The 18706-nt window shown below is 53.9% G+C and overlaps 1 protein-coding gene across 11 annotated transcripts in view; it reads right to left on the bottom strand.

Moving 5' to 3' along the window:
• WTIP (WT1 interacting protein) overlaps positions 1–14096 on the bottom strand; it is a 32383-nt gene extending 18287 nt beyond the window's left edge. The window contains exons 1-5 of one of the 11 annotated variants that reach the window (XR_008622189.2): positions 11714–13411; positions 3708–3809; positions 1058–1125; positions 837–899; positions 540–670 (exon numbers count right to left, since the gene is read on the bottom strand). Coding sequence is in view for 10 of the 11 variants with exons in the window: in XM_055104374.2 (XP_054960349.2) it covers positions 540–670; positions 837–899; positions 1058–1125; positions 3708–3809; positions 11714–12944 (1595 nt within the window). In the remaining variant the exon portion in view is untranslated. Of the gene's footprint in view, positions 1–538; positions 671–836; positions 900–1057; positions 1126–3707; positions 3810–11645 lie in introns of those variants that run through there. The other 10 variants (XM_055104374.2, XM_034946161.3, XM_063600114.1 and 7 more) reach the window with 10 other exon arrangements.
• Positions 14097–18706: the final 4610 nt, after the last annotated feature.

Here is an 18706-nt window from a genome sequence, read left to right as displayed (position 1 = left end):
CCAGGTCTGGGACACCACTAGCTAGGACCACTGTGAGACCTGGCTTCACCCTGAGTACCAGGGACCTCTGCCCAGGACTCCAATCCCACGGAAGGCCCTGCTCAGAACCAGAGCTCCCAGGAATAAACCTGGAGTCACGGTAGGAGGAAACAGATCAGGGATCAGACAGGCAGGAGAAGGGGGCTGCAGAGATCCCAAGCCCCAGCCCCAGCTGAAAGAGGCCTGGCCTGGCAGGGGATGGAGGGGAGGAGGGAGAGAGATGGTGGGTACTACAGCCAGGAGGGTTCCCTGTGCCGGGAGTAGAGAAGCATGCAGGCCACGATAGGGAGAGAAGAGGCAAAAGACAGCTGGTGGCCGGACCACCGGGAGAGGGGATGCAGGCAGAGACACATGCCTGCCCCAAGCCCAGGTGTACAAGTGGAGGCGGAAGGCAAAAGGCCAAGAACAAAGGGCAGTCAGTCCGGCGGGAAAAAAATGCTTCCAGAGGAGCCAGGGAGGACGGCCCGAGTCCCGCCTGCTCCACGGCCCCAGCAACTCACGTGTGATAGTCTCGCACGCAGTAGATGTTGTTCTCCACGTCCACGGTGAAGGGAACCCCGTCCAGGCACTCATTGCACACGGAGCACCGGAAGCAGCCTGGGTGGTAGGACTTGCCCAGGGCCTGCAGGATCTGCGGGCGGAGCACACTGAGGGGTCAGCGTGGGCAGGAGGCTCAGCACCGCCCTGGGAGAGGCTCTGGCTGTGAACCCCTGGCAGGTCTGGAGCAGGGGAGACGGTAGAGTCCTCAGACTCCACCCACATCAGAGGGGCTCCAGGAGGCTGGGGCAGGGGCTCACCATTTCCATGATGAGATGTCCACACACGCTGCATTTGTCGGCCGTCTGCTGGAACCCGGAGTACTGGGAGGGGACACAGGATCCAGGACATTGTGTGACAAAGGGGCACTCGCGGCCCAGCTAGCACCTGCCTCCTGGCCTCAGGTCTCCACTCGAGTCAGAATGAGGGTCCCTGCCCCACCTCCCACCCCTGGCACTGCCAGGGCACAGCTTGGACTCACCAGGAAGTCCTCCTGGCAGTACACTTTCTCACCCACGTTGTAGAACGCCTTCCCACGGAGTCGTCTCCCTGCAAGGGTGAGGGTTGAGAGGGGTCCCTGGAACACTGGGGACCGGGGATGGAGCCGTGCTTCCGGCTCTCAGCACCCTCCTCCAACAGATGAGACACTGGGTTATGGCTGGTTTTCTATATTTCCCTTTAATATTATGTTGTTATTGTTATAATAACAAAATTTCAGAAAAAAATTAAACGAACACATTGTCGACAGAATTACTTAAAAAGGTTGCCAAAACAAATATATGAATAAATATTTTGCTCATGTAAATACATGTGTTGGTTAATAAACACATTCACTTTAAGATCAGTTGAATTCACAGCAAATTTTCGAGAATGAATCTTTTTTTTTTTTTTTTGATACAGAGTCTCACTGTGTCGCCCAGGCTGGAGTGCAGTGGCGTGATCTCGGCTCACTGCAACCTCCGACTCCCGGGTTCAAGCGATTCTCCTGCCTCACCCTCCCAAGTAGCTGGGACTACAGGTGCCTGGCTAATTTTTGTATTTTTAGTAGAGATGGGGCTTCACTATGTTGGCCAGGCTGGTATTTTTTTTTTTAAGACAGGGTCTCGCTCTGTCACCTAGGCTGGAGTGCAATGGCACAATCATGGCTCACTGCAGCCTCAACCTCCCAAGCTCAAGTGATCCTCCTGCCTCAGCCTCCCAGCCTCCTGGGAGGCTGAGGCAGGAGCATCGCTTGAGCCCAGGAGTTCAAGACCAGCCTGGGCAACATAGCAAGACCCTGTCTCTAGGAAAAAAAAAAAAAAATTAGCCAGTCGTGGTGGTACGTGTCTGTAGTCCCACTACTCATTGTGGGGCTGAGGCAGGAAGATCGCTTGGGCCCAGGAAGTCAAGGCTGCAGTGAGCCGTGATTGGGCCACTGCACTTCAGCCTGGATGAAGACATAAGACCCTGCTTCTTAAAAAAAAAAAAAAAAAAAAAAGACACTGAACACAAGATCAGCCATTAAAGAGTATGCACTATAGGAATGCATTTATATGAAGTTCTAGAATGGACAAAACTTTTCTACAGTGGTAGAAATCAGAATACCAGTTGGGCAAATGTGATGGGGGACATACAGGGATCAACTGAAAAAGGGCAAGATAGGGCCAGGCGCGGTGGCTCACGCCTGTAATCCCAGCACTTTGGGAGGCCGAGGCGGATGGATCACGAGGTCAGGAGATCGAGACCATCCTGGCTAACACTATGAAACCACATCTCTACTAAAAATACAAAAAATTAGCCAGGCGTGGTGTTGCGCGCCTATAGTCCCAGCTACTTGGGAGGCTGAGGCAGGAGAATCACTTGAAACTGGGACACGGAGGTGGCAGTGAGCCGAGATCTCGCCACTGCACTCCAGCCTGGGGGAGAGCGAGACTCTGTCTCAAAAAAAAAGCGGGGGTACAAGATAGAAGTTTCTAGGGTATTTTACCGGGCAAGGTGACTCACACCTATAATCCCAGCACTGTGGGAGGCCAAGGCAGGCGGATCACAAAGTCAGGAGATCGAGACCATCCTGGCCACATGGTGAAATCCCATCTCACTAAAAAAATACAAAAATTAGCTGGGAGTGGTGGCGTGTGCCTGTAATCCCAGCTACTCGGGAGGCTGAGGCAGAAGAATCGCTTGAACCAGGGAGACGGAGGTTGCAGTGAGCTGAGATCACACCACTACACTCCAGTCTGGCAATAGAGCGAGACTGTCTCAAAAAAAAAAAAATTTAAAATTAAAATTAAAAAATGTGCAAATACATAAAAGATGTCTGATTAAGGCAAGGTCTGGAAGAACAGTGGGCAAACCAAGAGTGGATATTTATTAGGGTGGTTGGATTATAGTTCCTTTTTTCTTTTTATAACTTTGTCTAGGTTAAACTATAACACTTATAGTTTATGTTGGGTGTAAAATTATGATCAAAAATAAATTGTAGGCCAGGCGCGGTGGCTCACACCTGTACTCCCAGCACTTTGAGAGGCCGAGGCAGGCGGATCACTTGAGCTCAAGAGTTTGAGACCAGCCTGGCCAACATGGTAAAACCCCATCTCTACCTAAAAAAAAAAAAAAAAAAAAAAAAAAAAAAAAAAAAATTAGCCGAGCGTGGTGGCACGTGTGCCTATAATCCCAGCTACTTGGGAGACTGAGGCAGGAGAATCTCTTGAAACCGGGAGGCAGAGGCTGCAGTGAGCCGAGATCATTCCACTGCACTCCAGCGTGGGCAACAGATTAAGACTCTGTCTCAACAACAACAACAAAAATAGATAGCAGGAAAAAGAAATATTAGTCGTATGTCCAGACAGGCAGAAGGTCCTTCATGGGCTTCTGACGCTGCTCCCAGGCAGCTGGGTGACATGAGCGCATTAGTGCCCTGCGTGGCACAGAGGATCCACAGCTGACGACCAGGGGGCAGCCCTGTCCTACAGCCAGCAAAAGGCTCCTCAGGGGCCCCATGCCTCCTCCCCAGACAGAGTCCTCCACAGCCCAGCCTGGGCCAGAGCCAGGTGGTCCATCTGCCTGGACTCAGGGGCAAGGCAGTTTGAGGGGAATGGGGATGATGTGGCAGGTCCCCTTCACAGAGCTACCCAGGGCACGAGGTTACCTACCACACGAGTCGCAGGTGAAGCAGTCAGTGTGATAAAGACTCCCCATTGCCTGGCACGCCTGCTGGGCTCCGTAGATGCCAAGCCCACACTTGATGCAAATGCCTAGGAGAGGAGAGGCAGGAGAGAGCAGGGGTTAGCGCCACAGCCTATGCCACCCAATGGACACCAGGGGTTAGCACCACAGCCTATGCCACACCGACGGACTCCCCGTCTTGACACCGCCCACCCGCTTGACCTGGGGGATGCTAACTTTCCTAGGCCAACATCACTCGATTACTGATGACCAACATGGGCACCAACAGGGTGGCCACGACCCAGGGATTGCCGCTGCTGCTGTCTGAGGATTCAAGGGCTTGGCCGAGCACCCAGTGCAGAGTCGGAGCTAATCAAAGCTGTCCATCACAACTGTTCTGATAGATTCTTTTGGTTTTTGATTTATAAATAGGGACAGAGTCTCACTATGTTGCCCAGGCTGGTTTCAAACTCCTGGGTTAAAGCGATCCTCCTGCCTTGGCCTCCCAAAGTGCTGGCATTACAGGCATGAGCCACTGCACCCAACCACTTTTAGGTTTTTTTTGGGAGAGAGACAGGATCTCGCTCTGTCCCACAGGCTGGAGTGCAGTGGTGCAATCACAGCTCACTGCAGCCTCGACCTCCTAGGCTCAAGCGATCCTCCAGCCTCAGCCTCCCAAGTAGCTAGGACTTCTGGCACATGCCATCACGCACGGCTAATTTTTTCTTTTGTAGAGACAGGGTATTGCTATGTCGCCCAGTTGCCCAGGGTGTGCTCAAGCAATTCCTGGGCTCAAACAATCCTCCTGCCTGGGCTTCCCAAAGTGCTGCAATTACAGGCGTTGAGTCACCACACCCAGCCTATCATGGTATCTTTATACCGAGACAGTTGTTTTAAGCCCTTTCATCCATGGCCTGCTCTTGGACTGAGGGAAAATCCTTCATGCTGTTTGTGAACCAAATCCTGTTCTTCAACATGTTTTGTGACCCAGACACAAAGAATGAAGACCACATGGGCACTCAGGGGCAGTCACCACCCCTCTGCAGCCACTCTGTCCTCCTCTGTACCCACTCTGTCCTCCTCTGTACACCAGGGTCCACTTATTCTCTTGGTCATCAGCACACAGATGAGTCACATGCCCCTAAGGTCAGGCACCACTCAGTCTGCAATGCACCCAGGTCCCCACCCTCAAGAAGCTTGCATCGAGTGGAAGGGGGCAGAGAACAGCAGTCAAATAACATCAGGCAGAGACGAGTGCTACGGCGTTAGATGCAGGATTTTTTTTTTTTTTTTTAGATAGAGTCTCGCTCTGTCGCCCAGGTTGGAGTGCAGTGGCGTGATCTCGACTCACTGCAACCTCCACCTCCCAGGTTCAAGAGATTCTCCTGCCTCAGCCTCCCGAGTAGCTGGGATTACAGGCATGTGCCACCACACCTGGCTAATTTTTTGTATTTTTAGTAGAGATAGGGTTTCACCATGTTGGCCAGGCTGGTCATGGACTCCTGACCTCAGGTGATTCACCCACTTTGGCCTCCCAAAGTGCTGGGATTACAGGCGTGAGCCACTGCTCCCGGCCTTTTTTTTTTTTTAGGAGTCTCGCTCTGTTGCCCAGGCTGGAGTCCAGTGGTGTAAACATAGCTCACTGCAGCCTTGACATCCTGGGCTCAAGCAATCCTCCCACCTCGGCCTCCCAAGAAGCTGGGACCACAGGCAAGTACTGCTATGCCCGGCCAAGGATGTGTGATTTTTAAACCGGGTATTCACAGAAGCCTCACTCACAAGGTGATACTTGAGCAAAGGCCTGAAGGAAATAAGGAAGCGGGCTGGGTGCAGTGGCTCATGCCTGTAATCCCAGCACTTTGGGAGGCCAAAGTGGGAGGATCACTTGAGCCCAAGAGTTCCAGACTAGCCTGGGAAACACGGCGAGACCCTCATCTCTACAAAAATTTTTTAAAATATCCAGGCATGGTGGCGTGCACCTGTGGTCCCAGTTACTCAGGAGTCTGAGGCAGGAGGATCGCTTAAGCCTGGGAGTTTGAGGCTGCAATGAGCTATGATCATGTCACTGCACTCCGGCCTAGGTAACAGAGTGAGATGTCTCCAAAAAAAGAAGAAGCCAGGCACAATGGCTCACGCCTGTAATCTCAGCACTTTGGGAGGCCGAGGTGGGTGGATCAGGAGGTCAGGAGTTCAAGACCAGCCTGGCCATGATAGTGAAACATCGTCTCTACTAAAGGTACAAAAATTAGCCAGGCAAGGTGGCAGGCACCTGTAATTCCAGCTACTTGGGAGGCTGAGGCAGCAGAATCACTTGAACCTGGGGGGCGGAGGTTGCAGTGAGCCGAGATCCCGCCACTGCACTCCAGCCTGGCCGACAGGGTAAGACTCCGTCTCAAGGAAAAAAAAAAAAAGGAAGAAGACAGACATGAGGGTCGCTGCTGTGCAGGTGCCTACGATCAGTGGATGGAATCAGGGACCACACCTGTGTACTCAGCATGCAGCGGGTAAGGTGGAAAGGAGAGGGGTGACCAGCAACGCCAGGGCCAAGCCTGGCTCTAGCCTCAGGGCACTCCCTGGCCAGCCCTCCTGGAAACCCAGACAGTAGGCAAGTAGCCCACACATCTCGTGTCCCCTTTACAGGGTCACCCAGGGCCTCCCATGCCACACAGGGCATGAAGATGGCCTCCACCTGCCCTCTGGACCGTAAATCTTCTGCCAGCTCCAGGCCATGCTGCTCTCCCCCGACCTTCTTGCTTTCTCCTTTCATCTCTCTCCTTAAATAACCTCCTCTCCCTCCTCCACCAGCCGCCCCATTCCCCGCCTTTCCTCAGTCAACAAAGAGAACATGGCCCACACTTGGTCATCTCCTAGCTGTCCCCATCTATGGACTTTCCATTCTGATCTTGCTAGCGGGTGGCCCACCTCCTCCTCTCTGGTTTCTAGGATGCAGCCTGCACCCAGCTTTCTGGGTCTTCATCTCCCTTCCTGCTTTCCTGGGTACCCCCTGCTCTGCCCAGGGCCTCCCATGCCTCACTTCACCACTGGGCAGAGAAAGCCAGTTCAGATGCCTTCAGAACCAGGCAGGGGCCAGGCGCAGTGGCTCACGCCTGTAATCCCAACACTTTCGGAGGCCGAGGAGGGTTGATCACTTGAGGCCAGGAGTTTGAGACCAGCCTGGCCAACATGGTGAAACCTCATCTCTACTAAAAATATAAAAATTAGCCGGGCGTGGTGGTGGACACTGTAATCCCAGTTGCTTGGGAGGCTGAGGCGGGAGAATCGCTTGAATCTGGGAGGCGGAGGTTGCAGTGAGCCGAGATCACACCACTGCACTCCAGCCTGGGTGACAGAGCAAGACTCCGTCTCAAAAAAAAAAAAAAAAAAAAAGCAGGCAGGGACCGGGCTTGGTGGCTCATGCCTGTAATCTCAGCACTTTGGGAGTCTGAGACAGGAGGATCACTTGAGGCCAGGAGTTCAGGCTGCAGTGAGCTGTGATCGCACCACTGCACTCCAGCCTGGCAACAGAGCTAGATCCTGTCTCTAAAAAAAAAAAAATTAAAAAGAAACAAAGGGAAGGGGCCAATGAAAAGAGGTGGAGGTGCAGGAGGTGGAGGTTGGTGATGGAAGGACCCTTGTCCTCTCAGACGGCAGGAGAGTCAGACCCACATGGACTGGAGCACCTACAGGGAAGGGGCAGGACGGTGGTGAAGACAGACTACAACTGCTGACCTCAAGATTCCAAGGGAAGTCAGAAGCAAAGGTAGGGGTCCCAGGAGGGAGGAAGGTTGTTGAGAGAATAAGAGAGGAAACACAAAGGCGGCCGGGCGCGGTGGCTCACGCCTGTAATCCCAGCACTTTGGGAGGCCAAGGTGGGCGGATCACGAGGTCAGGAGATGAGACCATCCTGGTTAACACAGCGAAACCCTGTCTCTACCAAAAATACAAAATATTAGCCAGGTGTGGTAGTGGGCACCTCTAATCCCAGCTACTTGGAAGGCTGAGCCAGGAGAATCACTTGAACCTGGGAGGCGGAGGTTGTGGTGAGCTGAGATCTCACCATTGAACTCTACCCTGGGCAACAAGAGCAAAACTCTGTCTCAAAAAAAAAAAAAAAAAAACTGACAAAGGCTTAGGGTGTCAGTGGTGCCAGGAAGACCTGCGTGGTGAGGATGACAAACCTCCCACGGTCCCGAGGGCTTCCTCAGAGCCCTTCCCAGCCTGGTATAGTGGCTGCAGAGGGGGTCAAAGCATGGGCTCAGAGTCGGGGTTCTGCTGGGCAGACGGCAATTACAGGAATGAGAGGAACTGCTGAGAAGCAGACTGGGGTTACCACTAAGGACTGCTAGAGTGAAGGGAAAACAGGGCGTGGCCCTGGGAGTGGGTGGCTGAAGAGAAGGCAAGGAGGTCACCAAAGTTGAAAAGGTTCCGGAAGCCCGAGGCTGTTGGCTGGCTAATGGCAGCGGAACTTGGGGAGGGGAGAGGGGAAAGTTCCAAAGACATCAGTGAATGGCAGAGAGCAACCAAGAGGTCAGCTGGTACCAGGGCCAAGGACAGGAAGAGACGAGGGGTTGGACAGAGAAAAAAAAGCTCTGGCCAGGCGTAGTGGCTCCCGCCTGTAATCCCAACATTGGGAAGCCAAAGAGGGAGGATCGCCTGAATCCAGAAGTTCAAGACCAGCCTGGACAACAAAGCAAGATCTCAGGTCTACAAAACATAAAAAAATTCAGCCGAGCATGGTGATGCACACCTGTGGTCTCAGCTACTCAGGAGGCTGAAGCAGGAGGATTGCTTAAGCCCATGAGTTCAAGGCTGCAATGAGCGCTGATCTCACCACTGCACTCCAGCCTAGGTGACAGGGTGAGACCCTGTCTCTAAAAAAAAATAATTTAATTTAAAACAAAAAAGCCACACTCTGAGGACGAGGTTTATCAGAGATCACTCGAGCTTATGCTACCTGCAGACTTTCTTTTGTAAAATGCTGTATTATTCTGGTTGAACTCTATGAAACTGCCACTTTTGTAGCTCAACAAAGTCAAATATCATCAGAACCATATAGTTCAAACAAATAGTTGCCCATATTTTTTAAAATCAGGAAAGTGGGCCGGGCATGGTGGCTCATGCCTGTAATCCCAGCACTTTGAGAGGCCGAGGCAGGTGGATCACCTGAGGTCAGAAACTCGAGACAAGCCTGGCCAACATGGTGAAACCTCATCTCTACTAAAAATACAAAAATTAGCCGGGCATGGAGGCACGCACCTGTAATCCCAGCTACTGGGGAGGCTGAGCCAGGAGAATCACTTGAACCCGGAGGTGGAGGCTGCAGTGAGCTGAGATCGCACCATTGCACTCCAGCCTGGGCGACAGAGCGAGACTCTGTCTCAAAAAAGTTTAAAAAAATAAAGTAAACAAAATCAGGAAAGTATTACTGAATCTCAATTTCTAGTTTTTCTTGAAAACAAAATAAAAAAGGTCTATCATCACTCCTCTAACACTCTCAGGGCGCTACAACAGCCCGATCTGAGCAGCTTTTTTTTTTTTTCTTTTTTTTTTTTAAAGAAAAGACAGGATCTCACTCTGTCATCCAGGCCAGAGTGCAGTGGCACGATCATAGCTCATTGCAGCCTGGAACTCCTGGGTTCAAGTGCTCCTCCCACCTCAGCCTCCCAAGTAGCTGAGAACACAGGTGAGTGCCACCATGCCCAGCTGATTTTTAAAATTTTTTGTAGAGACAAGGTCGCATTATGTGGCCCACACTGGTCTCAAACTACTGGGCTCAAGTAATCCTCCCACCTCAGCCTCCCAAAGTGCTGGGATTACAGGTGTGAGCCACCGCACCTGGCCTAGCAGCTCCTCAGAAAAAAAATGTGCCACCACACCCTACCTTCTTGTACCATCTCCACATTACCTGCCCGGGACCTCAGCCACCCCTATATCATATAAAGATTCAGGGGTGTCTACAGAACACCCCCCTCCCCCGGGCTCTGCAGTACACAGGGGCCGGGAAATGGGCACTCTCCCCTGCAGAGGGCACTGGAAAGCATGCCCTTCAAAACTCAGCCCCAGCCTCTCTTCCTGGCACCTGCCTGACACGGGAGATGACAGCTCCTGGCACATCTCCCTGCTCCCAGGCCATCCAACAGGCGCCACGAGACCTGCCCAGCCACAGAGTCTCACCATGACCTCACAGATGGGAGGCGCTCTCCATCCCAAAGCAGGCGCACCTCCTCTTAGCCCACATATGCCCTCGACCACCTGAGCCCTCTGGGCTGCAACCCCTGGGGGAAGAGCGGGGCAATCTCTCATCCCGCCTGGCCTCCTCTGCTCATTCTTCCCTCTCTCTGGAATGCCCCCACCTGGCCCCTCACTGACAGACTCCTCACCCCTCAAGATCCAGTTCAGGGCCGGGCACGGTGGCTCACGCCTGTAATCCCAACATTTTGGGAGGCTGAGGCAGGCGGATCATGAGGTCAGGAGATCAAGACCATCCTGGCCAACATGGTGAAACCCCGCCTCTACTAAAAATACAAAAATTAGCTGGGCGTGGTGGCGCATGCCTGTAATCCCAGCTACTGGGGAGGCTGAGGCAGGAGAATCGCTTGAACCAGGGAGTCGGAGGTTGCAGTGAGCCAAGATCACGCCACTGCACTCCAGCCTGGCGACAGAGCGAGATTCCGTCTCAAAAAAAAAAAAAAAAAAAAAAAAAAGATCCAGTTCAGGGCAGCCGTGAGCTGCTGACACCATTGAACGCTCAAAGACACAAACCCCAGGACAGCCACGGTCCCAGGCATGGTGACCATCCATCCACCAAAGCCAGGTGCTTAATACAGAAGGCGGGTTGGGAAGTTCTCGCCCCAGGCCCCACAGTATACCTCTGCCCCGCTCACAATCTCACCCCAAGAGCTGTCCCAAGAACTAGAGATCAGGGGGCCTGGGCCACACTGGGAAGTGGAGGCTGTGAGGCTGCTGGGCTTTGCAGATGCACCTGCAGCAGGATTCCTTTAGGAAACATCCTATGTCCACAGCACAGTCCGGGCGAGGGCAGCCCCCTGTGACTGGCACGGTTCCCCTCTCCCGCAAAGTGGGCTTTTCTTCCCTCACACAGTCTCCCTCTCCAGCCGCTACCATCACCAAAGCCTGGGTCAGGCGGTATCCGGTGGTACTTGGGCCACTCCATCTCCCGGTTGCTGTCCACACCCATACCGTGGCGGGGCAGACGGGGAAGCACCCCTTTCTGCTCATCACGAAGCATGAAAGGATCAGATAGAATGAGAGCACCAAATGTAAAGAAGAAAAGATCAGGCCGGGCGCACTGGCTCAAGCCTGTAATCCCAGCACCTTGGGAGGCCGAGGAGGGCGGATCGCTTGAGCCCAGGAGTTTAAGACCAGCCTGGGCAACATAGGGAGACTCTGTCTCTACAAAAAAAAAAAAAAAAAAAGTAAGAAGAAGAAAAGCTGGGCATGGTGGTGTGCACCTGTAGTCCCAGCTTCTCGGGAGGCTGAGGCGAGAGGATCGCTTCAGCCTGAGAGGCGACGGCTACAGTAAGCCGAGAACGCGCCGCTGCACTCCAGTCTGGGCGACAGAGGAAGACCCTGTCTCAAAAAAAAAAAAAAAAAAAAAAAAAAAAAAAGAACAAAGAAAAAAAAAGAAGAAGAAAGAAGAAAAAATTATCAGAAAATGGCTCAGTGTGCCCATGAACCTGACTTGCCTGTTAAGTTAGGAACCGCACATCAACTCACTCGGCCAGAACCCCTCGTGTGTCGGGGAACCCAGAGGCAGGGGTGAAGCCGCTGCTGGGGATCCAGGCGCACTCACTCACCCTTTGCGCTCCCCAGTCCCCAGGGGATGCACCTTCCTCGTCCCAACCCCGTGCACTGCTGCACCCCCAGCCAGCCCCGTGCTCTCCTCCGCTGATCCGGCCGCCTACCCGAGGCAGTCTCGGAACCCCGGACCCCAGCCGTGCGCGCAGGGAACTGCCGGGCCGAGCTCGCTCACCGAAGTAGTCCCGCGCCGTGCGCGCCTCGAGCGCCCGCTCCAGCTCCCGGGTGAGCGCCTCCAGCCGCCGCTCGGCCGCGCTTGGGCCGCCCTCCCGGCCCGGGGGCAGCGGGAGTGCAGGCAGCGGGAAGGGGGCCGGCCCCGCAGGCTCCGGGGAGCGAGCGGGCGCGGGGCAGGCGCCGGGCGGGAGGAAGTCAGCGTAGGCGCCGGCCGAGCCCCGGGAGCCGAGGCTGGACACGCTGGAGCGGGCGCTGCCCACCGACGGCGGCCCGGGACCGGGACGCGGGTCCGAGCGACCGGAGCGCGGGCTGCCGTGGCGCTGGTCGTAGCCCAGGCTGATGCCGCTGGATCGGGCGCTGCCGCCGCCGCCGTCGGACCCCGCCAGGCTGGCCCGTGGGCTGCCCGCAGGCTGCGCGCTGAGCTCCGGAACCGCCGCGCGCCGGGGACCCCGCTCCCCGCGGCTCAGTCCGTCCGCCCCGGCCTCGGGGCCGCCGCTGCCCTTCCCTCTGCGGCCCAGCGCGGGCGCCGCCTCGTCTCCAGGCCCAGGCCGCGGCCCCCGCCGCCCCCGACCCGGAGAGCCGCACCCGGGCTCCAGCTCCCGCAGGGCCAGCCCGGCCAGGAGTAGGGCCGCCTCGTCCGCGCCCGCCCGGGAGCGCTGCATGGCCCGGCCCGCCGGCCCTGGCGCGTCACCTCCGCCTCCGCTTCCCGCCGCCGCTCCGGCCGGGCCGCCGCATCGTCCGCCCGAAGCCCGGAGCCCGCCCCGGGACCCCTGGGCGCGGGGCGGGGCGGGGCCGGCGCCGGGCCGGGGTCGTTCCGGCGGCCACGCGCGGGCCGGGGGACGCGGCGCCCTGCTCGGCGGCGCGCGCGGCCTAGGAATGTAAGCTCCCAGGCGCCGGGCCGCGCCCCCTCCTCGCCGCGGCCTCGCGCGGGGCGGAGGGACTCCTTTGCGGGGGCAGGAATGCGAGGAAGGAGACGGCGCTGCGGCCTCTGGAATGTGGGGGGAGTGGCGGCAGTGGCGGCGGCCGCGCTGCGCCGGGACCTCGGAGGGGCATGGAGGCCGGGCCAGGACGCAGGGGCGGGCGGCGGAGGCACCGCGGGGAGAGCCCGGGGTCTGCGGGGCGCCCAGGCCGTCGGGCCGCTGGGAAGAGCTCGGATTTCCGCAGGCTGAGCTGGAGGCAGCTGGCGCCATCCGGGCCGGAGAGATCCAAGCAGTCGACAGCGTTCCCCACATCCCGCCCCATCTCCCTTCCCTGCGCCGCCTTGCTCTCCGGCGCTGCAGGGCCGACCCAGCTCAGCTTGGAACCCACGGCGCTTCGCCCGTCCCGCGCCCAGAAATACTGTGCGCCTAGCGTAGATGCGTCCCCATGACCCCCTGCCTGGCCCGGGGCCATGTGGCCGCGCACGGGCCTCTGGAGCCCCCATCTGACTGCTGGGGAAGGCGCCCAGAACTAGGAGCGGGTTGGTTGGGGACTGGTCCTCGCGCTGGGTCGCTTCGCCCAGGCCCCCAAGGCCAGGCTAGAAGCAGGCCTCAGGCTCAGAGCCGGTGGGCGGCGAGCCTCCCCTGTGGCCATCACGGGCAGTCCCCGTGAAATATGGGGACTCCTCCCTTTTCCAGCACCTGCATCCAGGGTGGTGGGTGAGGCTTCGAGGGGAGGTCCTGGAACCAGCGGGGCCATAGGGGCCACATAGGTGGGGAATCGAGAAGTGACTAGGGCTTCGTGCCCAAGGACACAACTAAAATCCCTTGTACAAGTCACACGGCTATAGGGAAGAAAACCAAACTTATCTGTCAGGGCCTGATGGATCCAGGAAAAGTGTTGCGTGAGAGTACTGTTTTGCAGGCCCTCTCTGCTCAGAGATTTTCGGGAAGGCGCCTACAGTGGCTCAGCGCGCAGGGAGCCCGCACGGGGAACTGTCCCGGCCAGACCGCCCAGGGCAGTGTGGCCTCAACACCACTGAGCACCCGCTGGGGCCGCTAACCCCAGCACCTTCCCATAGCCTGCGGAGTTCCAGCCCCTGCCCCACCAGGGTAGGGGAAGTGGAAGCAAGCATTTCGTGTGCGCGGAGGGTGGGGGAGTTGCTCTGTTTTGTTTTTTTGAGACAAGGTGTCGCTCTGTCCCCCAGGCTGGAGTACAGTGGTGTGATCACAGCTCACAGTGATGACACACACCCCAGAGTCTCAACCTCCTGGGCTCAAGCAATCCTCCCACCTCGGACTCCTGAGTACGTAGGAGTACAGGCGCACAGCACCACACAAAATGCTGAGATTACAGGCATGAGACTCCGTGCGGGGTCTAGAAGCCAGCATTTGGGAGAGCAAATACCCAGGGAAGCCAGGACATGAAAAATGGTCTACCTTTCAAATGAGAAAGGAAAAACTAGTTCAGTCATATCACATTTCATGGATTGCATTATCTACTATTTAAAAATTACAATATTGGCAGGACTGTGGTGAAACAGTTGCACATATGCTACTGGTATGAGTGCAAATTGGGATATCCTTTTGGGAAGAGCAGTTTGGCGGTGTCAACATCCACACAAACGAACACGAAACTTAGAAGCAGTAATACTGCTGCTAAACATCTATTCAAGGGAAGTTATCAAAAATGCAGACAATAATCCAATCACAACCGTGTCGTATAATCCCAACATCATTTAGGTAATCTACATCGGTCCCCAACCTTTTTGGCACCAGGGACTGGTTTTGTGGAAGACAATTTTTCCACAGACAGGGATGGGGAGGGTGGGAATGGCTTCAGGATGATTCAAGGGCATTATATTTATTGTGCACTTTATTTCTATTATTATTACATTGTAATATATAATGAAATAATTATACAACTCACTATACCATAGAAACAGTGGGAGCCCTGTGCTTGTTTTCCTGCAACTAGACGGTCCCATCTGGGGGTGATGGGAGACAGTGACAGATCATCAGGCATTAGATTCTCATAAGGAGCACACAGCCTAGGTCCTTCGCATGCGCAGTTCACAATAGGCTTCGTGCTTCTGTGAGAATTGAGGTGGGACTCAGGTGGTAATGCTCCCTCGCCTCTGCTCACCTCCTGCTGTGTGGCCCAGTTCCTAACAGGCGGTGGTATACTGGTCTGTGGCCCAGGGGTTGGGGACCCCTGATCTATTTTGTCCTAGGATCTCCAGCCCTCTGAAAAGACGCTCAAAGGGAGCTCTCTGCATTTAAAGGCAGCTGTTGGGCTGAGTGTGATGTAATCCCAGTGCTTTGAGAGTATGGGAGGATCGCTTAAGGCCAAGAGTTCAAGGCCAGTCTGGGAAACATAGTGAGATTCCATCCCTACAAAACATTAAAAATTAGCTGCCAATGGTGGCACATGCCTGTAGTCCCAGGTATTTTGGGAATCTAAGGCGGGAGGATGCTTGAGCCCAGGAGATCAAGGCTACAGTGAGCAGTGATGGCACCACTGCCCTTCAGCCTAGACGACAGAACGAGATTCATCTCTACAATAAAAAACAAAAAATTAAACTGGCGCGGTGACAGGCACTTGTAGTTCAGCTGTTCGGGAGACAGAGGCAGGAGGATTACTTGAGCCCAGGAGTCTGAGGTTACAGTGAGCTATAACTGTGCCACCACACTCCAGCCTGGGTGACAGAGCAAGACCCTGTCTCTACAAAAACAATAAAGTCAAGTATTTAATAACTGTTCTGGCTGGGCACGGTGGCTCACTCCTGTAATCCCAGAACATTGGGAGGCTGAGATGGGCGGATCACTTGAGCTCAGGAGTTTGAGACCAGCCTGGCCAACATAGCGAAACCCTGTCTCTATTAAAATACAAATACAAAAATTAGCCGGGTGTAGTGGTGCATGCCTGTAATCCCAGCTACTTGGGAGGCTAAGGCACAAGAATCGCGTGAACCCAGGAGGCAGAGGTTGCAGTGAGCCAAGATGACACCACTGCATTCCAGCCTGGGTGACACAGCAATACCCTGCCTCCAGAATAATAATAATAATAATAATAATAATAATAATAACAACTGTTCTTTCCCCACCTGCCCACTTAGAGCTTTCAAGATTTAAACTATATTCACATCCAGGGTCAGCTAAAACCTATTACTTGCTCTTGTAGTAATAAATGACAACTACAAAACCCAGTAACAACCTAAAATGTTTGATATTTACCATTAGAATAGTTTAAGTACATCCTTGAAGTGGGAAATACATTAAGCAGTTATATTCAAAAGATTTAATGAATGGCTTGGGAATCAGACTATTGTGATGTTAGGTGGATTTGAAGTAGTCTGCAGAATTGTGGGGTCTCATCTCTACATTACCCAAATGTCCCCCTGACCCCATCTTCTGTCTCCTCACTCCAGGGGTATTGAGTGATCTCAACAGACTGGCTCCTTCTGTCTGAGATGCACAGTCCAGGAGAAGGATGGGGATGGGGCTCTCTCGAGGGATTTAAAGCACTGTCCATGGACTCAATGTCCAGCCCCCACTGATTCCCCCTCTGTCCTCCCCTGTTGCAGGAATGTTCTTTGTGTTCACCTCTCTCTGGGCATCTTCCTCCTGAGTCCAGTGGTGTGCTGGTAAATGTCTAACAACCAGCTCTCCGGGGAGGAATTTGTATAAATCAGGAGCCCTGATGTGTAGCATTTGCCAATTACCATGGTATAAATACTCCCAGCATGGCCAATTTCAAGCTGTAAATATGGGGCTACTGAACTGAGCTGGAAAGAAATGGGTATAACCAGTTCTTGCAAGCTGGGATAAGCTGGCTCCACACACCGCTGCCTGAGTCCCACTGTTCCAAAGGAGGGGTTTCACTACACTGTGGCTTCCAGTTTATCATCCTCTCAAGTTAACTGGTCTTCCCTTTGTTAAGCAAAGACACACTTGGAGGCCAGAACAGGACATGTTCAATCTAGTCTTGCACCATGTCCTGAACCACCATCATCATCATCTTCCCAGAACCCAGGAGCTGACCCTACCCAGACTCTGTCCACACCATGGTGATTTTTTGTTTGTTTGTTTTTTGTTTTGAGACGAAGTTTCATTCTTGTTGCCTAGGCTGGAGTGCAATGGCGTGATATCGGCTAACCACAACCACTGCAACCTCTGCCTCCCAGGTTCAAGCCATTCTCCTGCCTCAGCCTCCCAAGTAGCTGGAATTACAGGCATCCACCACCATGCCTGGCTAACTTTTGTGTGTGCACGTGTGTGTGTGTGTATGTGTGTGTGTGTATATATGTATGTGTGTATATATGTATATATATGTATGTATGTATATGTATGTGTGTGTGTGTCTATATATATATATATATATATTTTTTTTTTTTTTTTGTAGAGACGGGGTTTCACCATGTTGGCCAGGCTGGTCTCAAACTCCTGACCTCAGGTGATCCACCCGCCTCGGCCTCCCAGAGTGCTGGGATTACAGGCGTGAACCACCAAGCCCAGCCTACAATGGTGATTTTTTAATCATGCCCCTCCTTGTAATCTAGCTTCCATTAGACCTCCTTAATTGTCTGTACTGTATGGACCCCAGGTATTGACAGAATTCAGGGGTTTTCTCATGGAGTCCTAGGCCACTTGTCAATCAGCTGTGACTGGATAACGGGTTATGAGGGAAGGGGAATGGCAGCCAAACTCCACATGAAGTTTCTGGGACCCACACTTCTTTCTCCTTAGCCTATGACAGTTTTTACCCTTGTCGAATTTCCAGCACCAGTCTCTCACCTGAAGCACACACACCTTTCCAGCTCAGCTCCTGGGGGCCACTCCTCCCACACACAGCACCAGGCTCAAGATGCACGTTCTGTCCTATCCACTGGGAGGGCTTTTTCCATCCCCTCTTCTCTGAGCACCCACCCTGTGTGCTGCCACGCTGAGAGGCAGCTTCCAGGAGCTCTAAGAGTCATAGAAACCAACCTCATACTCAAAAATGTAATACCAGGCTGGGCACCCAAGGGAATTTTTTCATCTCCTCTTCTCTGAGGCCCCACTCTTTCTGCCAGATTGAGTCTAACTTCAATCTCTCCTGGTCCTGTTATCCCCTTTAGGCCTGAGGATGCAAGAAGATTCAAAGCATTGATCATTGAAGCCATGGATAGATTGGGGAACCAATCTAAGAATTAAGGCTAAGACATGATACTTGCAGCTTGCTTCCTTCCTGTTTCCATGGGGGTTTTTGTTTTTTGTTGTTACTGTTTGTTTGGTGTGTGTGTGTGTCTGTAACATGATCCCACCCTGTCATCCAGGCTGGAGTGCAGTGATGCGATCATGGCTCAGCTCCCTGCAGCTTCGAGCTCCTGGTCTCCAGTGATCCTCCCACCTCAGCCTCCAGGTTAGCTAGGACTACAGGCGCATGCCACCATGCCAAACTAATTTTTTTTTTTTTTTCGTAGAGTGAGGTTTCACCATGTTGCCCAGACAAATTCCTGGACTCAAGCAATCCTCCTGCCTTGACCTCCCCAAGTGCTGGGATTACAGGTACAAACCACTGCATCTGGCAAAGGCCCTCTTTTCTTGTCTTGAAGCCTTACCATGCACGCAGGAATGGGAATTTCTGCCCTAACTTTGTACCATGGTAAAAACCCCCAGCCAATCTACAGCTCAATGGGGAAGACCTATTTAGGGATGCCCAGATTAATGGAGCTTTTGGTATTATTTTTTGAGACAGGGTCTCACTGTCTTGGCCAGGCTGCAGTGCTGTGATCATACCTCAGCCTCAACTTCCTGGCTTAAGTGATCCTCCCACCTGAGCCTCTCAAGTAGCTGGGACCACAGACACATGCCACCATGCCTGGCTAATTTTTTATTTTTTGTAGTGATAGGGTCTCACTGTGTTGCCCAGGCTGGTCTTGAACTCCTGGGCTCAGATGATCCTCCTGCCTCAGCCTCCCAAGGTGCTAGGATTACAGGCATGAGCCACCATGCCCAATCTGGCATTAGGCTTTTCAGTATGAGGTTGGTGTTTATGACTTCCAAACCTCCCGGAAGCTGCTGCTATAACCAAC

Source organism: Pan paniscus, chromosome 20, assembly GCF_029289425.2.
Source record: "Pan paniscus chromosome 20, NHGRI_mPanPan1-v2.0_pri, whole genome shotgun sequence".
NCBI lineage: Eukaryota > Metazoa > Chordata > Mammalia > Primates > Hominidae > Pan > Pan paniscus.
This window is presented reverse-complemented; position numbering and strand designations above follow the sequence as displayed.